The sequence below is a fragment of the Haplochromis burtoni genome, unplaced genomic scaffold (genome assembly GCF_018398535.1).
Source record: "Haplochromis burtoni strain Fernald_Lab_line unplaced genomic scaffold, NCSU_Asbu1 Contig_28, whole genome shotgun sequence".
Taxonomy (NCBI): Eukaryota; Metazoa; Chordata; class Actinopteri; order Cichliformes; family Cichlidae; genus Haplochromis; species Haplochromis burtoni.
In genome coordinates this window covers 2622262-2650100 of record NW_024582389.1, presented here as the reverse complement: position 1 = coordinate 2650100, position 27839 = coordinate 2622262, and the positions used below count along the sequence as shown (strand labels likewise).

The following is a 27839-nucleotide window of genomic DNA, read 5'->3' as shown; positions in this document are numbered from 1 at the left end:
CAGCATATGCATCAAAATAAACTATTTCCAGCAGTGCAATATGAGTGCTCAGCATCCCAGAAACAACAAAGTCATAAAGTTAAGCATAACTTTTAAAAACACAAGTATAGGCTCATAAGGCTCTGATGGTAAAAAACTACATTTCCGCCAAATGACGTCACTTCCGGTTTCAGGCAGGACATGGCGGACATGTGATAGTTCACGCTGATGGACGTAGGAAGTGTTACGAACAGCTGATCGGATCGGCAAAGCGTGTTTCTGGAATATTATGTTTTTGTTGCTGCAAGTGCTTTTTATGCAATTTTTGCAAAGCTTTATGTGGAAGGAAACCGTGACCGAGGACAAGCTGATGTAAGTACAACTCCTCCAGTTTCATATGCAAAAAAAATTATTGCGCTAGCTTACGTGGTTGCAGTGCTACCGGGATTTAAAAATAGTTACGCAAAACGGAGCGTGCCCGCTCCGACCAGCTTTAAAGGGTTAATTGGACATCTACAAGGACATATTAACTATTATTAATATTAATATTATCATTAATATTATTATTATTTTGTTTGTTTATTTATTTTACTTATAATCTTCATATTACCTCTATTGTTCTTCAGTAATTGCTTTGCAGTGAATATAGCTTCATGTCCCAGTCTTCAGAAATGTAGATGCAGCTCACACTGCAAATATCTGCCAGTTGGTTAATCAACCTTTTAATCAACAACACTGACGACAAAGACATTTGCCAGAAGTCAACACGCCCAATCGGAAAATTAAGCGACTATAGAAATAGCACATTTTGATTGGAAATCATTAAGATAGTTTAAAACAAAACAAAATCCCTGCTGAAACTTTAAAAATATAAGAGATATACAGATGCACTGCAGCATAAACCATCCACCAGTAAATAACTAAATATAAACACACATATAAATACACAGTGTTAGCCATGAAGTGAACAGTCAGTTCTTCAAGTTGACAAAATGGACAAAATGTACTTTAACAAGGGCCAGAGATGGCTAGATGACAGGGTGACAGCATCTCCAAAATGGCAGGTCATGTGAGGTGTACCCACAAAAGTGTTCGAAGAAAGGGCAACTGATGAACTGGCAACGAGGTCATAGACACCTAAAGCTAACTACAAGGCTGGTGATTGAGGTGTAATGGCACAGAGGAGATACTGCAGTGAAAAAGAAGAAAACAGAAGCTGGAAGACGGCCATCCTCTGAGGACAGGGAGCAAATATGAATTGAATATGCGACATGTCTTTATAGCGATCCTCCAGCAAGTTTGTGAAGTGAGAGGGAACATTTTTGGAAAAATGTCATCAGGAACATCCACAACAAGAGGAATATAAGAAACACACTCAGAAAGTTGGAGACAGTGATTAGCTCCTGAGGATCTGCACTCTTTTTAACTTATTATTCTGTAATTGTTATATTTCCCCTTACTTTGGCATGAATAATGGACTGGAAGAACTCTGATATGTAACACATGCGTTTCCCATTTATTAATTATTTGTTTTTTAATTTAAAACACAAACAAATTAAAGTAAGACTGTCAGAAAGCCTGGAGTACTGTTGCTTAAGACCACAAAGTCTGGCTTCCTGGAAGCAAAATGTAAAGAAATAAGGGGCAGTTTAAGACTTTCTACGAGTACTGTAAGCAAGTATCTTTTAAAAATAGCTCTTTTAATGCATTCTGGCCCTTTGTCTAAATGCAAATGAAGTTTCAGGTCACTGAAAACATCGTCTTCCTTTTCTTCTTTTGGAAAGCTTCTAAATTTATTCTAAAACTCTGTTTTTGGAAACTGCTTGCAGTGTGGAAGCGTAGACAGGACAGAAAAGGAGACTTATGGCAACGATAACAGATACCCTGTTTGCTACCTGGCCAGGTCTTATCAGTCGAAACATGTCTTTCCCCGAAGCACCCAGCTGCTTCCTGTTTACGGTGCATACCCCGCTGTATGTGAATGAATGAAAAGTGTGCAAGAGCGCTTCGTGCAGCTCAAGATCATTTTTGTTATAAGACAAACACACAAAAAAACAACAAAAAAATGCTGTCATGGTCAAGGGTTACTGGGACGACCACAGGCAAGTCTGTCTTTGATATTCCCTCCACATGCTACCACAGGTAGTTCTTTATGTTGACCGTTTTTGAACACATAAACATAAGCATAGGAATTCTGGCCCTAGTATAGTGAACCCTTGGACCTTGTGACTTTGTTACTCGTTCCACATAACAGTCTTAAAAGGAGACAAAATTAAAACCCGGGTTGCTTAGAAACAAGCCCGTTGATTGCCTTGACAATTGCTTCAGAGACCTGCTGGCGTTTATATGACATGGCCAGAGAAAACAACCTTGACCTCGTGCTACAAATGCCTCGCCTCAGCGCGCAAACCGTGCATTTCCATAGTAACTATTCAAACTTCAGCTGTTCTGTTTGGCTTTGTGTAGTGAGTGTGTTCGTGTGTTATTTCTCTGTAGCTTGCACAGTCTGCTACAGCGCAACAGTGGAGCACTAACAACAAGCAGAGGAGGCCTCTGGTCGTTCTTGGAGAGAGGCAAAGTAGGTTAAAGTTTCACGGTGCTGATGATTGAGTCCAGTTGCTGTGGGCCTCACAGAAGCTTCTCATGATTGCACAAAAACACACACCAGGGCAGAGAGTGAGAAACGTGCACGGGCACATCGCACTGTGAAACAGTGATTTCTTTGGAGCCTCGAATGCCCTAGATGCGTCGGCAGCTCTCAAATTAAGCAGCTCAGAGACGGAGGAATCAAATGCGTTTCCATTACGGGGCAAATATTCCATCTCCCCCCTGTCATAACGACACTGTATGGCAGCATTATGGGGAAATATCAAATTAGGCTGTTTCATTTGGAGGACTGTTGTGCATTGCGAGAAGCTTCGGAGATCAATTGAGCTGCTAGGTAATGAGCGACAGCGGCCTGCTCTAATATACTCAGTAATGTTCTTTTGATTGCTTTGGTTAATCTTGCTCTGTCGAGCAAGGGAGGCAACCCTCCTCTTCTCCCCGCTTTGTAACACGCTCATCAGCCCAGGTTAGAGGGTAAACTAAGAAATAGGGAGCAGTGTTAAAGAAAAAATCAAAATGAGATCAATCAAACTATTAAATCTGGATAACGTCTGCACATGTTCCGTGCCACTAGGGATTCATTATACTCCTTGACGACGTCGCCTATTTCTGGTTTCATGCTGAAGACTTTCCATAAAAGAAGACCCAGCTGAACAGGCCACAAAGTACAACCTCCAGATAAAGTCTCGCTAATGTGCCGATGCCGACGTGGATGGAATCAGACGCATTGTGCCGCTCTGATCTCAGAAAGCAAATCGTCTCACTCGTGCGCCGCTCACAAACACGAGTGCTGCTCCGGGACACCACTCACAGCTGTGACCATTTTAATATCTCCCAGCCCAGATTCACTCCTTTGCACCTTTTTTACTCTAAGAAAAAAAAATGCTAAGAAACCTGTCCAACCCCTTTTGCAATATGCTGCACCGCACTACTGCATGCCACACCATCTGCCATGTTTTGCTGTGCAGTGTGAATATTTATTTGCTCGAACTGTACTGCTCAGCATCCCCTTACTGACCGCGCTGATCAAGCTCTGACGCGGCAGCCACGACAGAGGTGCTTTGCGTGACTTTTACCTCTCCACGTGGTCCAGGTTCCCCGATACGCCCAGTCCGCCGATCGTGTACAGCTTGCCGTCGTACACCAGGCTGTTGTGCCGGCAGCGAGCCACGGTCATCCGGGACACCAGATTCCAGTTGTCCAAAAGAGACATGTAGCACCACACATCGGCCACCATCACACCTGACTCTGTGCCACCTGCAATGCACAAAAAAAGGTTTATTAGAGTTGATAAGCAGGGCGATCAAGAGATCTGAAAGAAAAACAAACACGCCTCCTTCAGTTTTCCTCTGTCGTAGCAAAAATGGGCTAAATCTTCTGCTTTGGTGTATATTAGTCGCTGCTGGGGTTCGTGGAAATACTGCTGTGGCAATTATAGGGCTGAAGATTAATGACTGGTTAAAACCAGACCTGTCAGGTGCTTCAACAAAGTGAGAAGGTGCTGGATGATTTCATCACTATCAAAATCATCCACGCATCCATCATTATTGTCATGTTTATTAACGCTAAGAGAACGTGATAGTCAGCTTTCCTCTTACTACCGGCTTCATCCCAATTGTGTTCAACAAAGAAGTAAATAACCATCGATCTTCTCTTTGACCTCGGCTCAGCGGACCGGTATTTAATCAGCAGCCCGAAGAACTATGTTGCATAAGTGATTCACCCCTGATTTCACGACATTTCTCATCTCTTGGCCTGGCTCTCCTGTGCCGTGCTTTAAGGTGCCTCCCATCTCTTGAACTCTATTTCTATGAAGTTCCCCAGCGGTTTATTTACTGTACTCATGCTTTCCAGATGGTAACCCTGAGAAATCAGACACCCACATGTATGTCCCAGTAAAGCTCGGCGCCGTTGATGCATCACGTCCTACTTTGCTTAAATTAAAAACTGGATGTCCAAAAATTTCCTGCTCCCGACTCCAAATTAGAGGTAATTGCAAATGCCCCCCTGAAGTCCCCAACACTTGTAGCACTTAATAATCTCTCCGCTAGTCTGAGTCCCTCATCTAATAATGTTCAAAAAGAGCTCCACAACCGAGGTGTTATTTATGACTGTGTTATTGTCTAAGCGGTCAGGTGACGGAAAGTTAGTGCTGCTTTGGCCAACCGAGACAGCTGACCAAGATCGGGTTATTCCTTCCTTGCATACTTAGAAAAGGTCACCCATGCTTCTCTCTCGTCTACACTTGACTTCTGCAATGCACTTTACTCTGGTATCGGCACGTGAAACATTTAAATAATGCAGCTGTTACAAAATGCTGCTGCCAAGATTTTCAACACACAGTAAGCGAAGCAACCACCTCACAGAAATCCTCTCTTCAGTGGTTACCCCTGGAGTTTCAGAATTGATTTTAAGGTTTTACTGCGTGTTCAAAAAGCCTTCAGTGCTCCGGCTCCTGCCTATATCTGCAATCTGTCGACTCCCTACGAGACCGTCCGCTGCTAGAGATCCACACCTCGACTCTTTACCTCTGCTGCCCTGTGACCCTCAAACTGTGGACTTTACTGCCTAGAGATGTGAGCCAGATAAACGCTGTATCCTCTTCTCAATCTTTTGCTAATACTTACTTTTATTGCGTTTCTTCTTTTTATTACACAATTGCCTGTATTTATCCAACGTCTTTTACATCAAACACACCCCCAACTGGTCATGGCAGATGACTGCAGTTCTGCCAGAGGTTTCTTCCTGTCAAAAGGGAGTTTTTCCTTCCTGCTGTCACCAAGTGCTTGCTCACATAGAGTCATCTGATTTTACAAAATAAACCGCCGTGAGGCAACTGTTGTGTTGATTGGGTGCTATCTAAATGAATTAAATAAAATTGAGTTTATATCTAATATAGTGGTTTCTTTTTACTTCTATTACATGTATTTTTTTTGTTATTTTTTAACACTTTGTAACTTTCCGAAAGTGCCATAGAAAAGTTTTCAGTCTCCTTTCCCACCAAATCCTTTATTTCAAACTTCACAACTCAAACACAAAGAAAAAGTGTCACAAAAGCTGGAAAATGAGAATGACTGTTTCCGTGCGATTCAACATCAATGAGATGTGATGAAAGCACAAACAGGGGCTCCTTTACCTGCACAGCACCTGCGCCTATTAGATTAGAAATAGAAATGAAATAAATTCAGATTAAAGAAGTATTTCTGAATTTGATTTTTAGCCCTTTATATTTAATAAAAGTCACTCTTACAGTACATATAGAAGTTCCCCCCACCCGCCCACCCCTCCAGTCCCCAAGAGGAACAGTGGCAGACTTGGACAACTTGAACCGTCAGAAAGTTGTTTGCTGCTGAGTCATCCAGCCAGCCAAGAAAACTGTACTTGTTTGAGCCGTCTTCAGAGCAGCTCTCTTAGCTGTGTTATTTGACATGTGACACCAGCCGTGATTCAGTGACCCTGTTCAGAGTGCGAGGACGGTTACAGGCCGGAGCCTGTTGATTGGCTGGCTAGAAAAACCCTGATTTCCCCACTGGCTGTCTGACTCCCAGAGGATACATGCAGACCTGTTCCAATGCCCAAAAACACATTTACATTTATATGAAAAGAGGGAGAGGAAAAGGTGCATGCAGGAAAAAGAAAATCCCGTTGCATTTCCACTGTGTAATATGAAGGTCTGAGTACCGTGTGAGAATCTCGCACAAATGAACCATGGAGGCAGAAATTCAGTCTGCTGGTAGAGAAGCAACCTAAACGTGTCTCATTGTGGGAGTCGCAGAGCGCACAGTGTGGCACTATGGAGCAAAACAAAGTGCAGAACGCTGCAGCAACTACAGAGCCAGACAGAGAGGAAAAAGGTCTATTAAAAAAAAAACCCAAAACCATTTTATATAAAAACGACTCCTCTGAAAAGACATTTGAGTTGTCTGCAGCACAGGGCCGAGCAACATGTGACTAAGCTTTGAGGTTGGCCCCCTTTTAAAACTCTTGAACTGTTTCATAAAAGGTCAGAGAAGAGACCAGCGGCCTGGGTAGATTCACTCTGCCAAATCAAAGTAGCCACAGAGGAAAAACATCTATAATAAAAAGAGGTCACAAATGTCAACTTTGAAGACAACTTCGTGACCGTCTTTAACTCACGCTCGGCTTTCCTAACCTGACGCCGTAATGTGCTCATAAGCATTTATACAGCTACAGGCTGCGTCATAAAAACCAAGAAACAAAACCGCTCGAGTTTATATGCGAATTCTAATCTCGCCTCGAGGTCCATTAAGCCGCTACCCTGCAGCTTATATAGCACTATACGGTCTACTTCAGCAATTTGCCTTGTTGCTCGTCTGTGCTGATTAAAAAGTTGAAGTATGCATGCTGAAGTTGATTTGACCACTGCGTTTGCTGAGATGGAAAATGAACTCTGAAACTGAACTTGAGGTGGGATTTTTTTTGTTATTACAGCTCGTTGCAGTTAATGGCACTAAAGCACGTCTCAACAGATGATGTAAATAACCCCCCGTCCCCCCAAAAAATCCATTAAGTCTGCCCTTACCTGGGTTTGACAATAATCAATATTGTTCCACACAATAAATCACGAGAGGAACTGGCTGTGGGATGACGAGAGTCTATAGTTATTTGAGCTAAACATGCTCACAATGATAGAATTTAACTCACGCTTAGTAATTTTTTTATTGTCAAAGGCCAAAAAAATTAATAAATAGAAGAAAAGTAGCTCAGTGTGTTCCATTAAGGTCATAAATTCAGTTTTGAACTAAAACCTGACCTGATAATTTAACCTGTGAATCATCCTGTGTCAACCAGAAGTGATTGGGCTAAATTTCAAGGGAGTATTTCAGAGCCAAACCTGGCTGTAAAGTACACGAGTAATCCCAAAACACTCATGGGAAAAAAAGTTTACTTTACTTAGACGTTTAACAGTTTAGTTTTTTTACACATTTAAGGATTACCCTTTCAAAACTGCCCTGTTATTAAGTCCCTCTATCATTTTTCCATCTCCGGCCCCACACCACTGAATGTCTGTGACAGGAACGCCACAGTTATACAGCTGGAGTGGACAATTTAGCTCACCTGACAGGTAGATGTTGTCTCCCGCCGAGATGACACTGAAGAACTCGCGGTCGTAGAAGGGCAGGCTGGCCAGTGGGTACCACTTACTGTTCTGGGGGTTAAAACAGGTGACTGCTGTCAGAGAGCGCTGGTTCATCCCGATAGCCTGACGCCCTCCCACGAGAACTATCACCTCCGCTACACCTAGAGGACAAAGAAGCAGGAGGAGGATGGAGGAGGATGATTGCGGTGGATAAAGGAGGGAAAGAGGTGGGAGAGAACAGGTCATCAGGAAAGGTTTCCACCAGTAAATAGAGGCCAAGACTGAACCAAAGGCTCTTTGTGAAGCTCTCAGTGCAGCGGTAACCAGCAGACATGTTTTGTGGCGTGCTGTCTGGCTTTTAAGTACAGATAAAGTGTACGCATTGGCTGCTTAAAAAAAGTATTTTTCACATGAATACTGAGAGGTGATAGAAATAAAAAGTTTCTTGTTCTGAGTCAATACGTTTGTCGGAAAACAAAAGAAAATGCAAAGCAGGAAAGTTTCCTCTTGGTCGCAGGAAACTGCTGATTTAAATGTTGAAATTTAACTCAATTACCAAGACTGATGGTGCTGCCATTCGTTTAGTTGCCTCCCAGCTCTCAAATTCTTCCTTCCCACGTGTACTACAGGCGCTTGCCTATAGATTTGCCCAAACACACACGCACTCGTAGTGAAACGCGCACCACTTTGGCATGCCATAAGAGAACCGCATATTGAATAGGAAAATCAATTTGTGTACATTTGTATGTGAAGGCGGGGCTCGTGTGATTAAGAAGATACTTGAAACACGTTCAATGATTATCCCTGTAAGAGCTCACCGGATCTCTGCTCTCAGGCATCCACACGCACACACAGAGATGGTGGATAAAGACACCAGTGATCCAAAACACACAAACAGGTTGGCAGGCTGCCGCATGCGTGTCTCAGGTCCTCTCAGTCTTCGGCGGCGGCAGCAGCAGCAGCAGGTTCCAGAGAGCAGGCAAGACGACAGACAGAAATGAGCTGTGTTTGTAAGCAGCAGGCAGGCAGGTGGGCAGAGGGAGGCGAGCCAGGGAGGGAGAGGAGGATGATGAGGAGGAATAGAGACTGTGCGAGAGGAGAGAGAAATATGGAGGAAAAGGGGGGGAAAGGTGGAGGCAGGAGAGCTAATCTTCATACACTCCAAACCAGGGCGAACCCCTGGTTCACCTGCTTGGATCGATACTCTTCCTCGCGTGCACTCTCCCGACAGGGCACATCCTCAGGCGGCCGTCTTTTCCTTCTGCTTCTTCCTGTTAAAATTATCCCCTTATCGTTTCTTTTCCCTTTTTATTTCTTCTTAAAATTCACTTGTCTTTCAATGCTGGTAAAAACAGAGGGTTTTTCTCTTGGAAGGGGAACAAGGGTAAAAGACGGGGAGATACAAAAACTACAATGGGCTTTGCTGAAGCTGAGCAAACAGACAGAGCCAGTAAGCGCTGCCTCAGACATATCGTGGACATACAGCTTAGACTTAGTGGACAGCTTAAAGCCGGCTGGCTCTCTTCCAGTGAGGTTTTTAAGAATGTGCTCCTCCGCGTGGGATGCGAAAGAAAGCGATGGCTCGAGAAGAAATTGTGAAAGTGTCACCGCAGAGATGAAGGTTTTGGCATTGTGCAGAAGACGTAAGAGTTTCGCACGCTGCTGCCCGCTCTGGATGCGTTTTAAAGATTTGCAAACTTGAAGTGCAGTTTTTAAAAAAAAGATTTAGTCTTGAACTTGTTCCCGTTGCTGGTCTGTTTTCACAGCCCAGGACTTCAAGCCTCAATCGGCCCGAGACCTCCAACAGACCCTGGGCAATCAGCTAGTAAATGAGCGTGCAATTTTATAGGACAGTCACGGTTACAGCGGCGGTTCTTTGCCAAAAAAGCAAAACAAAAGCACACCAAACAAAAATAAAAGTCTTTGTCTTCCCACTCATGAGCCTCCAACCTTCACACACTCAGATTAATTATACTGACACTATTCTGTTAGTTCTTCCCCGTGATGAGTTTGTTGCTATTACTCTACATGCTTGTACTCCATTTCTCTTGATCACGTGTTATTTTGCAACTTTACTGGACTGTAAACGTGCGACTCTTTTCCTCGCCTTTATAGGATTGAATTTTTCATCTCTTTTCATCCCCCTTTTCCTTCATCTTATTAGCTGTTTCACTTTTGTTGATATTGACTGGCTCAATTAACTTGGCAAAGTTTCTGTGTCTATGCCTGAGCCAATTTGGGATTTTCTTTCTTGTGTGTGCACATCAATCAGTGTTGCACAGTTTAAAGGGCTCTTTTAAAATCTACGTAGGTTTGTATTGTTCAGGAAGACATATTCCATTTAATTGCATCTTAAGACAACGCGGACGATGTATTAAACTGAATTTCCTGATATCACGGGTATGTTTTTGCAGCTGGAATTCTAAAATATGACGATCGAGCTCAACTTTAATAAGACAAACAAATGATTCCACGTGCCGAGTCAACGTGCCTAAGTGGATGCGCACCTCGGGTCTTTATTATCACCTAGTGCACATGCGCAGGGTTGTTCCTGGTAGCTTTCTGCTTGGCCAGACACGTCAGGGAGAGTACACATCTGGGCGCTGACGCTGCGGCGCACCTCTGACCTCTGAAGCCCCGAACGCATTCGCAAGCCCGCATAAGCCGACGCCGGCCTGTCAGAACGCAACGAAACACGAGTACGGCAACCGCTGACGGGGAGTCGTGGCATCGGCTCAGATGGCTGGTGCGTGCGCGCGTCTGTGTGTGTTTTCGTTTTTTCTCAGACAATGAAGCCTCACAGGGATGGCTGTCAGTCAGTGTGAGGTTTGATACCAGTTAGGTGGAGGGATGAAGGGATGGAGAATCGAAGGATAGAGACGAGCGGTTGGGGATGAAGGGATAACCAAGTTCTGACAGCTCTCCTTTTCTTTCCTTGACAGAGTTTATACCCGTGACTGCTGGGGGAGAAAATGCCTCATCCTCCTGATAGTTACTGACCTTTTGTTGCATTGTTGGTATACTTTCCATCTGACTGTATTTAAGGAAATAAAAACATCAGCTTAACTCAAGGTTTGAGTAACAAACTGCTTTATTTGTGAGTGTGTTTAATTGATTGGACGTTCTGTCCTCTTATCTGTCAAATAACACAAGTGACAATATCAGCTGCATCTGGTTTGGACCTAAATCAGATCAGTTTGGTTTGGGAAGTCCTCTTGAGAACAGGGATGGTTAGGGGAGGTTTTTAAATGTGGTTGCAGATCCTGTTTTTGGTTCCAGTGGGGACCAAGAACATGGTGAGGTAGATCTATTATGTCAAAAGTAGTGGTGCACAAGAGTTTAAACTGGGATGGACAGCTCTATCCAAATACTGACAGCAATGCTATCAATGTGAGGTCGTGTGTCAGGTGAGCAGACGCACGTAGGCTGTAGAGAGAGAGCATAATGGCAGAGGGAAAGCGGTACAGAGAGTCCTTTTAGTCTTTTTTCATTATGAAAGAGCTCACTGAGAGCTCGTCTTTACAATCCGACTGCTTATGGAAACCAAAGTGTCCTCAGGTGGCCATGAACAAGAAATAGAGATACACAGTGACCCACCCTGGCTTCAGTGTTCAGACCTGCTAGTTTGGTGGTTTATCAGTAGTAGCAGTGATGCAAACTACCAATGACAGCCCGATCTGGACTTCACTCTGAGCTGCTATAGTTGCATTTTTACTAAAGGTCGCTTATTCAGGATACACAGAGAAACATGTTGAATCATTTAGCTATGTTGGTGTTCCTACATCATCATAACAATGTTTGCTTGGCTAAGTAACGCCATGGCAGTTATAAAACATGGAAGCTTCCAGGTCGTAAAACTTCAGCCAACACGGGAATTCCTTAAAACCTGGTTTCTATCTGAAGTCTGTTTTTGCAGAAAGACTTCTGGTCCCATAGAAGTGCACGGGGAGGTCTGACTGCAAACGTGTTTCTGCTGAGTTTATGGTTTATGCAAATCTTAAAAATAAGGACTGTTTTGTAAATCTTGGTCATACCTTGTTTTAAAATGAAGGATTATCTTCACTATTTTGTATGATATAAAACTGCACACTTACTGGCTAATGATCTGTCATCATAAGTTGCTAGGGCCCCTTTATACCCGCCACGCTGTACCTGGTGAACAGCACCAAACGACAAAGCTGACGCTAAATTGACGCCATGTCCACTTTCTCTAGCTGCTATCTGCACTGTGATGCCACCCGTCCATTCTCTTCTGCTTATCCTCAGGCTACGTCCACACTAGCCCGGATAGATTTGAAAACGGCGTTCAGTCGTTTTCACAGAGTTGTGCGTCCACCTTGAAACGGTCGAAAACGCTTACGTTCCAGTACTGCGCATGCGCGAAACGCAAGGAGATTCGATCTGTCTCATTTCTGTCTGCTGTTTATTTACTTTCCAGCTCATTGAGCTCGGGGCAAAATGTCGAGGAAAAGCACCGAGTTTTTTAAATGGACTGACAATGAGGTGGAGTTGTTGCTGCGAAAACACAAAAGTACAAAGTTGCAACAGTGAGTGAGACTGAAAGAATTTAAAGAAAAGCTATCAGGAGCATGTACAGACTGCTATTAATCTTTAAATTGAGAGCAAACAAAACAACTGCTGTATAATGCCCTCCGCTATCTTAGTTTAATTGGTCACATGACTGCATCACATGACTAAAATGCGCCATCATTTTCGAAAAGTCTCCGTTTTCGCTGTCCACATTGCCACGCGAAAGCACCGTCTTCAAATGTATTCGTTTTCGAGAGCGTTTTCAAAACGCCGTCTCAGTGTGGACGGGAGGCCACGACGGAGAGAAAACGATGTGTTGTCAAACGAAAACGTGTTAGTGTGGACATGACCTCAGCGTAGGAGCTGGAGCCTATCCCAGCTACCATAGGGCGGGATGCAGGGTACTCCATTCTGACACAGATACCCACAGAGATACGGACTCACACTCACAAGGGTAATTTAGAATTACCAATGAACCTAACCCCAGCAATGCATGTTGGCTGTGGGAGGAACCTTCAGGACCTGCTTGCTGTGAGGCAACAATGCTAACCACCGTCTTGCCCTTGCACTGAAATGGCGAGCAGACATATATGTGGCTGTGTGATAACATTACCGGTGGCATGCGAACTGACCAGCAGGGTGGGTATACCAGGGCTTTCAACCAATGACCATGCAGTTTCACTAAGACAGTGGAAAAGCTCATCTTGAGGCTTCAGAACTGGAAACCAATAGGTGACATCATGATAGCTACATCTACCATTTATTAGTACATTAGCAGAAGCTAAGTCCCTCTTAAATGGAGCTAATGTTCATCAGCTAGACAGAGATTTTTGCCCATCAGAGAAAAATATCAGTTACATCTGTTTGGCATTAGAAACACAGACGGCGGATGAGTTTAGCAGCATGGCAGAGAGCGAGCATAAAGAGGAAAAACAAGGTGACGGGAGGAGGCGTATTGTGTGGCAATACAAAAAGCTCCAGAAAAGGATGTAGTCTGAGGGACGGGCAGGCTTGTGTAAGAGCTGATTCTCAAATTGAAGCCCACCCACGTAGTATGATGTGACCACACACACACACACCTGAATGTTTCTGTGCATCACTTCCACCCAATTCGACTAAATGAAACCCATCTTTGACGGGAGCACACGGCCCATGCTTTACCCCATGCTGGATTCTCGATGTGGATGCAAACACACACACTTGTACACAGATGTATAGTCAGCAAGGCTGATATGAAGATAAAGATAGAATGAGAAGACTGTTTTTTTCCCTCTTTCCCTGCATGCACAATGGGTCTTATATCACCTTTTTATTGGTCTCCTTGGTCTCTGCCTCGTGCTGCGACCTGCCTTTCCTTTCTCTGCTGTTTTTTAACCCCGTGGCTAACATCTCTCTCATTCTCTCAACCTACGGGAGACTTTGCCCTCTCTCCTGCTTTCTTTCTCTTCTGTTCTTTTTCTCTTAAACCCCAAGAGTCTTTGCTCTACCTTCCAACGTATTCGCCATTTCATCTTCCTTCAATGCTTCCTGCTCTTTTGCCTTGTGCACTTTTTACCTTTCGCAGCCTTTTATGACCTTGCTTTAACCAGGCATACTTTGCAGCAGAAGGGCCACAGGGGCATTGGAGGTTCAGCTGGGTTGAGTCACAGAGACAAAAACAAGGGGGATAGAAGTAACTCAACAGAGTGGAACTTGAGACTTTAGTTTCAATACAATCCAGACAAGCTGTACTCTCAATATCTAATTACCAGTGTGTACTACAGTACAGCACCGAAGAAACAAATCTCAGCTTTGAAGTTCAGGTACTAGTACTAGAGTGGGTCACACTTGCCTGACCTCTCAGACAGACAAGGTGAATGGACCACCCTCCGAGTCCCACCCAACGCTCACCATGGATACATCCAGATGTTCGCTCGCTTGACTCTTACTGACATCCAATTTATAGCTTGTAAATAAATAACCATTTGGAACTGTGAACTGTGACTCCCAGTTTATCTTATCCTTGAGCAATATGTAGATTTGAAACATTATCTATGCAAGTTTCTTTTACATACAAAACATATACAGCTATTTTTGTATTGCGTTCCTCAGAAGTAGAGCTACGATACGGTGCGACTAACTAAAGTTTCACGGTTGCAGATTTTTAAATGTGTTAATTTTGCTTCCTTTCAGTAACTTTGATAATTTAACAGTTTGGCCTGTTGGTTGGAAAAGCAGCATTGTGCTTCTGACTTGAGATTTTTAAGATCAATTTTTATACTTCTTTGTGTTTTAAAAAAAACTTATTTAGGCTACCAGCAGGTAGTCCACATTGAACTCATTCAGCTCCAGTGCAAACTCTTTGAATGTTCGGGCTGTCATTCGCTGCCTGACAGCTTAACCACCAATCAGAGCACATTATAACGTACTTCAGGCAAGTCCAATTAGCTACTGATTTTCAGTCCAGTTCTTGTGTAATTTGGCATGCCCATCTTTTCTCCCCGTTTCCCTTCCTAAAGAACCCTTTTTGACAGCCACCCCTCCAAAGTGATTTCTGATGAGGCTTTAGTGAACTGTAGGTGGATCAACTGAACTTCCAGATGGATCTCTCAGGTCTTTGATGGATATTTTTCTTATTTCTTAAGTACGTGACTTTCAGATATAGTTCTTTTATTTTTAAGGCCTGTCATCATTTCTTTTGTAACGCACTTTTCCAGCTGTCTCATAGTTTTTAAGGACACATGGCTCACCAAGCAGAGCCATGCCAAATGTTCGACTACTAATTTTTGGGGAATCGCTCTGCTGAAATTCATTGCAATTTAGTTTTATTAATGGTGCCAAACCAAAACAGCATTCACCTCAACTTGCTTTACACTGTAAGGTAAACTCCTACAATTGGTCGGCAGCCTTAACATGAAATTTCCCACTAGTGGGACTAATAAAGGTATCTTATCTTATCTAATCCTTCTCTCATGTTTTCCTTCTCTCACCCCAACCGGTCGCAGCAGATGGCCCCTCCCCTCCCTGAGCCTGGTTCTGCTGGAGGTTTCTTCCTGTTAAAAGGGAGTTTTTCCTTCCCACTGTCGCCAAAGTGCTGCTCATAGGGGGTCAGATGATTGTTAGGTTTTTCTCTGTATCTATGAAGTGCCTTGAGGTGACTTTTGTTGTGATTTGGCACTATATAAATAAAATTGAATTGAATTGAATTGAAAACCCCAAGCATCCCCTATGAGCGAGCACTTGGCGACAGTGGGAGAGAAAAACTCCCTTTTAACAGGAAGAAACCTCAGACGGAGCAAGGCTCAGGGAGGGGCGGAGCCATCTGCATCGACTAGTTGGAGTGATGCATGATTGCAACATAGTAATTGTTGTGGACTTTGATGTCCTTCATAAATAGTTACTTACTGTAGTTGAGTAGTCTTAACACTTTCACCCACCAGTGTGGGGCGCTATTGCCGAAAGCTACTGATCTGGTCATTAAGTGCACTCAATTCAGCTTGAAGAGATTCATTACTGTACACAACACATCTTCAGTAAATTACACTATCAAACATTCTATTTATATACATTTATATACACGATCTGCTCTGAAAATTGATTTAAAGCACTTCTCCACGTTCTGTTTTTTATATTAACTGTACATTTTCTCCTTAATGCTTAGTAGAGGAGGTGTAAAGTATGAAAACCATATAATTTATAAATGAGAACATTGCTCAAATAACTGTTCAGACTGTAAGATTATGTCAATTTAAGCTCTATTTTCCATAAGACTCTCCCTCTAAAACCTATCTGCTTTGCAGCCAGACATAAATCAAGACTACACAAACGACAACCATCTCGTCTAGTGTGACAAAAAAAACAAAAAACAGGGAAAATCTGTTTTTTTTGTTGTTGTTGTTTTTTGTTGCATAGATATATACATGTGTAAATAATATACATTCATATAGAGTTTAAGTGCAGAAAACTATGAGGATGAAGACTTTTTCTCATTGGGTATCACAGTCCCACTGACAGCCGCAGAGCCGTCTTCTCTTATCTGAGCCGCTTCTCTCCATTCTCTCTCTTTAGCATTTTTCCCCCCCTCCGAATCCCATAATTTCTCTCCCGGGGTGTTAATTTGCTACGGTGAGGATCAGAGGGCCAAAGGGCTCCAAAGGAAAGTCCAGGGAGGGTGCAGTGAGCGTGCTTGAAATGGATCTTGTGTGCTTGCGTTCGTGCAGTGTGTGTGCATTTTATTGTCTGCTGGGCATCTGTTGACTGAAAATCTGCAGTGATGGCTGGTCTCCTTAGAAGGGAAAAACAAACGTCGTGAAGGGTTTAAGTGTCCTCGAACAACACTTAGAGGCTCAGTTCACTTCGAAATCCCCTTCCATAGACCGAGCTAGCTACACTGCTAGAGGAATGGGCAATGAGAGCTTCATATGTACAAAAACTGGTTTCTGTGTGTACAATAGAAATCATTTAGAATATTAAAATGATCTTTTCTATTAATGATACCGGTGACTACTAAGTGAACTGTAGTTAGCATCTTTTTGCCCGTGCTTACAACGCACAGGTGGAAGCGAGTGAAGATCCTAGACATCGAGCAAAATAGCACCGTAATAAATGTTGCTCATGTTTGGGATGAAACTTTTATTTTTTAGGTTTCTTTGCTTTTTAGCAAGCGCTGCACACTGTCGATGCTGTAGGGGAGTGGTAGGAAGGCACTGAGGCGCTGAGGAGCGAGCATAAACGAGAATCAGAGCAATCTACTGAAGGTAACAAGTCCAAGTATATCTTATTTTTTAAACTTTGTTTTGTCCAAATATTCCCAATAAAAGAAAAACATGTCAGTTCCTTTAGAATTCAACATATAGTGGATCTAAACCTTCTGGGCTGATGATTCGATGAACTTTCCATCCAAATGCCTCAATCTGCACCGTCAGCACACGCGACGACAGAGCCCAAAGCAGGCTCACCCCATCCCTCCTGTTGAATATTGGATGAGGCTGATGCATCCTTCCAGACTCGCAGCAGGTACAGCAGGTCAGAGTACCAGATGTGGCATGAACGATGCCGAGACTGATCCGTGCTTCTGTAAATGCTGTTCACTTTGCTCGTGAGCACGAACTGCGGCTCAGGAACAGGATGAGTCAAGGTTTCTGGCAGCGGCTGGGGAAGCAATCGTTCACTCGTTCCCCTCCTCCCTTGCCCTTTCCCTCCCTTCCTGGGAGCTCGGGCTGGCAGCAGTCACAAGTCAAAAGGACAAGTGGAGGGAACCTTAATTTTGGCTGCAGCCCCCGCAGACGCTCGGACCAGTGGTTATCTCTTCTGGATTTACTGCCTCCATGTTACATTTATGAGCCGGGACAGTTGTGTTTGCTGAGATTTTCACTGATAAGCCCAAAGAATATCAAAAAACTCATACTCCCAATTCTCCAGTGCATAGCTGCATCTAAGTTTCTCTCTTCTTTGCTTACTTGTTCTGTCTCCTTCTCCCTCGCTCTCCCTCTCCCCCTCCTAAAATACCAATCTCAGACTCCAGAAATAAAATCGGAAGAGGAATCTGCTGAAGGGCACTCTTCGCAGAGAGCGATTAAGACATTTCTGGCACATTCTCCTGCATCCTGCGTTTCCGGTTTGAGAGGTGAGGCAGAGTAATCTCATGCTGCATTGGCTCTACAAGACAAACCATGCTGAATAATTACAGAGCAGGACAACAATCAACAAAGTCCTGACATAAAAAAAGGACCCAGCAAAGCACACAATTGTCTTTCCAAACTGCTGACAGCCTCCCAGTCGCCATCACTTTTGCCTAATGGTTAGCATTGAGGCTGTGCATCCACACAGAAAGATGACAAATAAATTCAATTATTCCACCAAAAAGAACTGCTGTCAGCAGTGACGAGGAAGCACCGGAGGGGGATCAGCGATGCAGAGTGGTTTATCAGACCCGAGCCAAAAGCAGTAGGTGGCAGACTTCAGAAGAAAGTTATCTGATGATCTTCTATGCTCTCTTTACAAGCTGTGAGTGTTGTTCTCCTTTCTTTGCAGTGGTGGCACGCTACGACTACTCTCCAAGGATCTCCTGGCTGGCGGAGGTGTGAACGAGTAGATGAATGTCACGCCTACGGGCCTTTAGGACCTCGCACAACAGCCTGCTTTTATTGTCTCTAAACTGTGGATGCAAGCCGCACTATTTGTGCTTGCTGATCTAATAAAATCCACCCATTTTAGACCGCCACCACTAGCGCAGCATTTTCTGGCTGGCCTTATGTCGCAGGAATGTAAAAACGGTCAGTAACAATTTGCTGTGAGCTTTTTCTTACTTTAAAAGTATGTAATCTATAATTACAACCTCCTTTTTTTCTGGCATTAAGGGTGACAAAAAAAAAAAGCAAAACCTGCGACACACTCACAGTCGCAAATGTGTCTGCAGTTGCACTTTTCTAGCTTTAGATACATGAACGCTTGATTACAGATGATGAAGTGGACAGAGGGAAAGGCTGGCTGAGAGTGCAGCTACTGTTTAAGGATTCCCTCCCACAGTGTATGCATTTAAAGTTTTAACAATGTGAGTGTGTGTGCGAGTGAGCAAAGACAGAGAAACAGTATGAGGCGAGCAGGACCCCTGCGTCTCCTAGTCATTACAGCTCATTTGTCTGAGTGCTATTCCACTTGGCTGGGTTGAGTTAACAGTTTGCCCTGGCGCTCTCCACCCTCCTCTGAGCCGAGCACAGTGACACATGTGGAGAGAGGGAAATGGGAGCATAATGTATGAGTTTGTCTCGGTGCACGCACATTCGTACACAGCATGCACACAAAAGAAAACTTAGCTTGCTGCTTAATAGCAGGCAAACGCAAACTGTATATGGATGTCAACACTCCTCAAAGCTGGAGTGCAACTCATACGACTTAAGGCAAAAATGTTTGAGGGCAAAATTTGCAGCACCGGCGGCTGTTTAATCCCCTCCCGATCCCCTGCAAAGTCTAATGACAGCTAATCAGATGCACATCCACAGTCTAATTAACCAATTAGCAGCTAATGGATTCACATACACTACACAAAATGCCACGGATTCATTACGAGACACCCATAGTTTTCACTTTACCCAAGACTTTTTGGGCCAAATGTGAAAGACAGAAGGCAGTTAACGCAAAATGCACAGATGCAGCAGCAAACCGAGGGAAATTAGGGGTGACAAGAGGAAAAAAAATAACATTTAAATCAATGGTGCACATTATGTTTAAAAAAATGCAAAAAAGAAAAGATGCAACATCACTATCGGTGCGCACACATTCACGCAGTAACCGAGCGTATTAACACATCTAATTTTAAAACTGCATTTGTATTTGAAGATCACAGAGAGCCCGTTTCGATGCCGAACACATTTTTTGGCTCCTTAATTAGCATCCAATGAAATTAAAGTTCTCAGCTGAAGAATGAACTTCATGTCACGGTTGTGATTCGGGTTTCACGATTTTTGTCTCCAGAGGAAAAAAAATGAGCTTTGCCCTAACGTCGTCCAGTATCGTTACAGATTGATCTTATTCTATTTTTTCCCCATCAACACAGTATTATTTACTCTGCAAAGAGCAAAACAAAACGTGACATGCCAGGGCTTGTCAGAGTGACTGATTAACAATCAATAAAAACCGAGCAATTAAGTCCAAAAAAAAGAAAAGCAAGAGAAGGAGAGAAATTACAACATTGCAGCACAGCAGGATTCTACATAAAGAAAAACCTGGCAAAAACAAGACAATTAAGGGATGTGTGAAAACCATCTGGCTGCTTCTGTTTAGCCACAATAGAAATAACTTTTTTATTTTTTTTAGAGCTTGCAGCTAATGGAGCAAGTACTCATTAAAATGTCTCACTTTCTGTTAAACTTAAAAAAAAGTTCCTGCTATTCCATCTTATAAGCACACTGCAGCGTGTATCTTCATAGGCCATTAATATTCTTATTAGCGGTTAGCTTACACTTGTCATGATTTATGAGCTTAATTCAGCAAAACCCTGGAACAAATGAAATTTCACAAGCACATTTAGTATCTTCAGAAAAAAGAAAACCATATCTAAAGCGTATACATCTATATTAAGAAAGTAGCTAATATTTGCTGTTGTTTACTTATGTACAGTTAGGAATGGGAGCTTGTACTTCTACCCTCTGGTGCCTTTTAGTATGTTTAAAAAACTGGCAAGTTTTTATGGGCTGTAAAGTCACATTTCTTTTACTTCATTAAATTCTTACTGCTCTCTCGTCAAGACTGTTTCCTGGCATTCGGCAACTGATTTCAGTAAGAAACTCTCTCAGAAAAGCCACTTTCTGCTACGTGTTCAGTAACGCTGGTACATTTAACAGCTCAAACAGTATAAACACACCAGGACTCTCAGAAAACAGCGAGAAGGAGAGTGAATAGTGGATGCACACTGATGATATGGACAAAAACAAAATCATTAATGCTAATGTTGCTCCGTGTGCAGAACAGCTATTGCTGACCAACATGGTACTTTACACAGTTACTAGCTCTTTATCCTGTGAAAGCCTACTAGGAGTAACCCTTTAAGCTCTTTTCTGCACCGAGTGGTTTCTGTCATGTCTCAGACCTGGATATGGAATAAAATGACTGGATGTGCAACAGAAGTTAGTGAGGGCTGTCTCTACCTGTGCAGCTACCTTTGGAAAAACCCCAAACCTATTCGAATGGTCGTCAAACAACGTCTTCATTGATTTAAAATGAGGTGTCAGTATAAAGGTGACCTCTGACCTTGAGCTTGAACCAGTTGGGTGTTAACTTGGGTGTCCACGCAGCCCACACACGACCCATCCAGCAGGGGTGGCACAGGAGGAATCGAGTACTGAACGGGCCAACCGCAGTAGTTTCGGGTTACGTCGACCTGACGTTTAGCTACACTTCCAGGGGGGTGAGCGCTACGACACAGCTACGGAGTAAATTACACACTCAAGCATAAATCCCCACGAAGTCTTGATGACATCCTTAGAGACCGTACAGCTTGTCACATATGTAATGCTATTGATGTGCATGTTAGACGATCATTTAAAAATCTGACTTTAGAAACTGTCTCTCGTCTGATCAGATATTTTATTGTCTGTTTGAACAAAAGTTCAAACACGTTGAATTTTAAAAACTTCAAACCTCGATCTTAATTCGTTCAATAGTTTATACAAGCTGAACTGGGCGGTCCCTGCCGTTTGCCCACCATCAGCTGGGATATTTGACCCTTACCTTTCACTCTGACCTTAGGTTAAGATGTCAGAGAACTATCTCTGTTACCTACCAGCCAAACAGACACCTTGTCTTTAACAAAGCCTAAACATAGGGGATAAAGAGCTGGCCTGGCTCCATCAGAAGCTCGCTAATTAACTTCCTGTGTCCCATTTGTTGCATCATTGAAAAAAAACAAACCCCAAAACAACAATAACAAGATTTTCCTAAAACGCAAAAGTAATTGGCTCGCAAACCAATTTGGGTGTTTTATTCATTCCCCCCCCCGAAATTAAATATATATGACTTGTCTTATTCCTTTTTTTTTTAAATAGTCAGCCTTAATGATCCATTATTCGTTGGACTCAGCTAACAAATGGCCGAGGAACACCGGCACCATGAGCGCAACTCTTATTATTTAAGTCTCAATGTGAAAGGATGTTAATTAAAAATATGTCCCGCAAGAATAACTTTAAAAAAATTCAAGGCTGGAAAAAGTGCAATTCGACTCAAATTTATCTCGAGTGTAAAGAAATGGAGGTGTGAGGCGTGTGTCCGCACGCACGCATGCTGTAACACACCCACGCATGCACGCGACTCACAAGTTCACAGATTGACTGCGCTCAGCAAGAAGTGCTTCACGGATGGCAGTTTTCCTTTCTTTTTCCGCATGACAGACTTATCAACCGAGCTCAGGTGGTGCCCCATCTGCTTGTGCACATTTAAAATACACACACACACACACACTTGCTTACTGCTTACACAACGAGACGCATGCTCAAGGAATAAACTCAATCAAATGTCTGCCCTTCAAATTTCATTTCTGATCCCCTTCTCTCCCCCTCTGTGACCTCTCCTCCTGTTCTTCCTTATCACTGGTTCGCCTACACGCGAGTGATACCGAACAACCTCAAACTCTCCTTCGAGTCTTCATCGTTTTATCTTTCTTGCCGTCTTCTCGTCTGCGGTGAAATCCCAGCGACGACGTGCCCCGCTGCGCAGAACCCACCTTGCCCAGCGGAGCAGATGGTTGAGCAACAGAAGCGAGGCAGGCGAACAAGCGCGTTTGGCATCACGTGCACGCTTAAGCATCGTAAAATATGTTAAAATGATGCAAAAAGCATTTGCTAACCCAAACAAGAAAAGGTGCATTCAGTGCATTAGAACGCAGGCTTCTCGGCAGTGACGCCCTGATTAAATGCATGCCTCAGACAGTCAGTCATAATAAGTGTTTTAGCTTCACGGGAGTTCAAAACTTGATCGGAAAAACTTACATATATTTCTCATTCATTGAGCCATTGGGGTATAATGCATCATGAATGTATTCATCCCGGCAGCATTTATGCATTTATATAATTCTGTTGTACAGAGCCACAAGCAACTGGGAATCAATACACACTTCAGCCTGCATAATGGGGGATGTAGAAGGCATAAGATATGCACATACCAAACACTATAAAATGCGCCTTGACAGAAAATGCTTCAAGAAAGTGCCGAGAACAAAGAGAAACTAGCGGCTCGAGGATGAGTAATGAGATGAAGGTGAGCATATGTAACGCCACAAATGTCTTCTCTCAAGAAACAGATAATTCTTCCCGTGCTGCTGGATTAAAGATGCAAAAGGATAAGCTATTGACCTAAGGCTGACCTCCCCGTGTTTTCAAAAACTCCACGGCCGGAGAGCAGAGTCGGCTCGGTAAACTGACCTGCATAAAGTCCCATTTGTTAGGCAATTATCTTTATTCAACCAGGCAGAAATGACTTGTGCTGAACGGTAAGGTGTGCTGGTGCGAAACTCATAATGCCACGCAGACGCTATAATTAGGTAAAGCTTTACAGGGTGAAGAACGGGATCCTGGCCGACCTACGGGGAAAAAGAAATCTGACGGCCAAAAGCAATTTGCAGGCGCCCTCCAATTTTCTGGAATTATCCTTTGATTTTAACGATGTAAACAAACACTGTCTTCAAATGACTTGGACTTGGGTTGCAGTAGAAGAGCAAATGATCGGCCAGTTCCAAGAATCTCAAAGCAAGAAATCCTACTGTGCCTAGCTGCTGTTAAGAAAGTTGTTTATGTGCTAGGTTTGCTTTAATAAAAGTTTATAGCATCTTGCACAATCCTTGGAAAGCCACTACAGCTGGCCGTGTTTAACTTTTCAAGGTTACCTCAATCAGACTCGATGCAGAAGCCGTTTGAGCGACTTCTGAAAGTAAAACGTGTCGTGACTTTTGGATACGTGACCCGTTGCCCACATGTACGTTCGAGCGTTTACTGTAGCTGTGTGCAAAACATTACCGAGTTCTAAATCACCGCCTTTGAGTTGTGGGCTAAAAAAAAAAATCAATCTAGTGCACTGGCGAGCCCGCGTCTCGTGTGGAGCCCTGACCTCTCGGTCACCTTGCTGCAGTAAAATATGAATCGAGGATATGTGTGAGCGTGTGGGCGCCCAGATGCCGACAGCGCCGACTGGTCAGTTATGTGGGAGGCAGATCACGTGACCGCTACCGAGGCCAGGGCACAAATGATGGACGTCAGTTTATCTGTGCTTTATGTGTGCGCACGTACCGGCAGAAAGTCTGGGGCGGGTCCTCGGCGTCTGCATCTCTTGCCGTGCGTGAGGCAGCATGTGGTAACGCTTGGCTTCGTTCACCAGATCGCGACACGCCTCTGAAGATTTGATCAGCTCCTCGTTGTCCACTACGTTCAGCAGATAGGACGGGTGGATGAAGGGAAGACGCACCACCGCTAACAGCTCTGACAAATGCTGATAAGAGAGACATAAAGGGAGGGAAAGGAACAGAGAGTCATTACTTGTTCCAGGTTGCAGTTAGTGAGTGCTGCTTAAATAACCTGAAAGAGATCTAAATAAAGAAACAGAGTGGGTTGTCCACCAATTAGAAGGACGGCGGTTTGATCTCAGTCTCCTCGATGACTGCGTTTGAAAATATCCTTAAGCAAGAGTTTCCCTGATAGATCCATCAGAGTGTGAGTGTGTGAATGTTCTTTTAGGTTCTTTTTCACCTCATTTTTTTTGGTTTGTTGGGTTCTTTAAAAATTTTCAAATTGCCTGTAAGTTGTGTTATTGTTAATAAAGTTCCAATTTACCGAACACTAACAGTGTTTGAATTCATTTTAGTTGAAGTGATCAAAGAACAGTGTTCTTGCTGTATAGCCAACATTTGTGTTTCTTGCTGGGAAAAGAAATGTTTGATAAAAGCCGGGACCGTTAGCGTGAGGAAACCTGGCAGTAGCGAGACCATTAGCTCTGTTACCGTCAGTGTCAAAACTTGAAAGATGTAGTGAAACCCTGCACGCATTTTCTAAAATTTCTACACTCATATCGGACAAAAATGCTAAAACGTGTAGAGAAAAATGAGAAAATGCCTAATCGAGTCGTCACAGATTGAAGTGACTGAATTTCCCCAGTAGTTTTCCAAAAAAGCAAATAAAAGGAACTCTGGAGACTTGTTTTGAACTGAAAGTTTACAGTAAGATCCGAGCCTCATCTCACTTTGGTACGTGCATTCGGCTACGATGACACAGCTGACACTGTCGGCGGGGGGCGGTGGTGGGGTGGGAATCTCCCACCACCCCCATCTCCAAATAAAATCTTTCATGAGACAGCTAATGCTCTTTTGCAGCTAAATCAAGACCCAGTTCTGGCTAATCACAGCCCATTCAAGCCAAGATGCTGCAGTGCCACCAGCAAGATTTTTTTTTTCTTTTCTGTAACATAAAACTGGCACCATCAATTTCCCGCGGTGCCGAGCTGGTTAATTGGGGGGGGAGGGAATCATTTTAGTATAGCAACTTTAGCATATTTGTGTTTGTTTCATCTCTGGGCGTGCATGCATTTATGCTTATACTGTATAGGTGCTCAGCTCAGAGGTAGGACAGGCTGTTGCTATAGCAACCTTGTCTATAGCTCTGGCTGCTGAGTGAATTTTTTTTTTTTGCCTCCCCTCCAGTCTGTGTGTACATGTGTCCCCCCTCACACCTCACCGCCGACCCCACGGGAGCCTCGTCTACGCTGACAGTAAAAAGCTGTAAACAAGCACGGACGGAGCGGCAGAGAGTTGGGTGGAGGCTGACCCCATTGACCCTTTGGCTCAGAGCGGCGCAGACGAGCCACGCGGGGAGGGCGACAGAACAACGGGCCGAGAGAAGCATCATTCAGCCGAGTATAAATAATAAGCAGACACTGCTTAAGCATATCTCCCTTTCTCTCTCTCCCCTCCACCTGAGGCCTTTTAAGTCTGGCATGTGTCCCATCTGCTCTCCAGCGATGTCCTGAGCTCATCTGACCAGAAAGAAGTAAATAAGATGTCAGACTGCGGGACAAAAAGACGGAGAGACAAGCGCGAGAGGAAGTAGATAGGGCATGGGAAGTGGGGGGTGGGAAGACAAGTGATGACACAACGGGAGGAGGCACGGCAGAAAAGGATAAAAGTACGTCGAACGATCTGAAGAAAGACAAGGTGGGAGAGACGAAGTGATGGTTTTATGGCAGCCAGAGAAATCTGCTGATGACATTTCCTCTCTGTGAGCACGCTCGGAGCAAAACGCTGTCCTGCGTTTGGGACTGTCTGTTTCCCTCATCTATGAATTTCCACAGTGCAGTTTATCAAACAAACAGCTCAGTTCCTACATAAACACTTGCAATCGCTCCGAGCACCTCAGCTCAAACACAGAGAAGGTGAAGTCAGAGCAAGCTCCTTAGCATTCTGCAATATTCTTAAGGGAAGACTTCTTTACTCAAGAGAAGCTACTACTTCCAATTAAAGTGCCCCCATAGTGGGAGATTTGCCCCAGTAGTTACTGAGTCATGTCACACTCAAATGGAGGACTTAAGCTTCAGGCTTACTGCTATGGACTTCCATTACAAGGTACTTTACTCCAAGTCTGCTTCAACCTACACCTCTTCGGACATCCTATCAAGTTATTAATACCTGTAATCGGCTGTGGCGAAATGTTAAAAGGCCATATTTAATAGTAATTTTTCATTAAGATAAATATCTTTAAAAACACAACAGTCTGAGGAAGGAAATATTGAATTTTGTTGTGTTTAAAATTCATGTGGCTCGTGAAATCTCGCACAGAAATCTGCAGGTTATCAGAAATAGGTCCTCTACGGACTCTTCTGGCCCTCAGAACTAAATTAAAGCTGTATATGGGGCAGTTTCAGCCAGGTGGTGCCCTTAAGGGCACTACAGAAATAAATGTGCTCGATTGCCTGTGCGCACATCTGGAAGCCTTGCTCTTATTTGGAACGGCAGGTGGACTGGCTCGCAGTCCGACATCACACAGCTCAGTTGAGCTGGAAACTCTAAAAATGCCTGCGACCTGTTGGGAAGGTTACTTTTGACATATAACAGCCATTTAATTAACACATCAAAGCAAGCACCTAATTAAAACTTCCTAAAAATAAAAAATAAAAAAATTTAAATTGAGTCATAATGAAGCGAAGACCTCAGGGTCTAGATAGTTCTTCACATCTAATATCCAGCATTTTGATGGTGACGGCTGATAAACAAGCTTTACTTTTTACTGTAATATTAGAACCGCTTTCAAATTTTATGAGGGAAATATTTGTAAATTTCCAGCGCTGAAGGCGATCTTGTCTGGGGAAATGGCCACCCGTCTCAGCCTGCAACGATCTGATTGGCAGATAAACTGTTCTTAACCTTTTAGTGTATACAGAACCACTCCCATTTTAGTGCTCAGTCTCTCTCTCTCTCACACACACACACAACCTTTCTTTTACTCACGTCTCCTTAAACAAACATGAAAAAAAAGAGCAAAACCATCCTACTGTACCATCTGCAAATCATAGCTACCTATAAAGCCACATCTGTTGTAGCCTCTCTTCCCTTGCCAAATATCTTTTAATGACAGTGAAACTACCTCAAAGAGAGCATCTGGTCTCTGCAAAAAAGGTTAGGACAGACACTGTTTCCACATACAGGTAAAAATCTGCCTGAAAACAAGCTCGCACATGTGCACAGACACACACGTGCGCGTGTAAATACAGCCGGAGACAGATGGGTGCATTCAGGAGTGGATCCACTATGACCGCGCTGATTTCATCCTGTGCTGTTTGTGGTCAAAGTTGCTGGATTCTGTTCGGAGTGTTCTGTCCAAAAGTTGACTGGCTGGTAAATCTTGTTAAGGAGATTAAGACAACGTATAGTCTCTGAGGCTGAACTCTGATTAAATAAACCAGCCGCTGACTCGATTGCACTGTAAACAGTGTGGGATATCCCCTATGTATGTGTGTGTGTGGGAAAGAGTGCCTAGCAGCTTTTCTCTACCTTAATTCAGCTCCCTTTCCGCCATCCCTCTCCCTCTGTCCGTCTATTTCTAAAAAAGAATTACTCTCCATCTCTAATTCTAACTAACTCCCTATCTCTCCCACTTCTTCTTCACTTTCTGCC

The 27839-nt window shown here is 43.6% G+C and overlaps 1 protein-coding gene across 7 annotated transcripts in view; it reads right to left on the bottom strand.

Annotated features, from left to right (window-relative positions):
- The window catches only part of LOC102307488 (kelch-like protein 29), a 273511-nt gene that overhangs the window by 49296 nt on the left and 196376 nt on the right, over nt 1-27839 (bottom strand). For 6 of the 7 annotated variants that reach the window (XM_014332219.2, XM_005917719.3, XM_005917722.3 and 3 more), the window contains 3 exons: nt 23971-24169; nt 7666-7848; nt 3663-3843 (listed from right to left, as the gene is read on the bottom strand). In XM_014332219.2, the coding sequence (XP_014187705.1) occupies nt 3663-3843; nt 7666-7848; nt 23971-24169 (563 nt within the window). Of the gene's footprint in view, nt 1-401; nt 3844-7665; nt 7849-23970; nt 24170-27839 lie in introns of those variants that run through there. The other variant, XM_042219089.1, reaches the window with a different exon arrangement.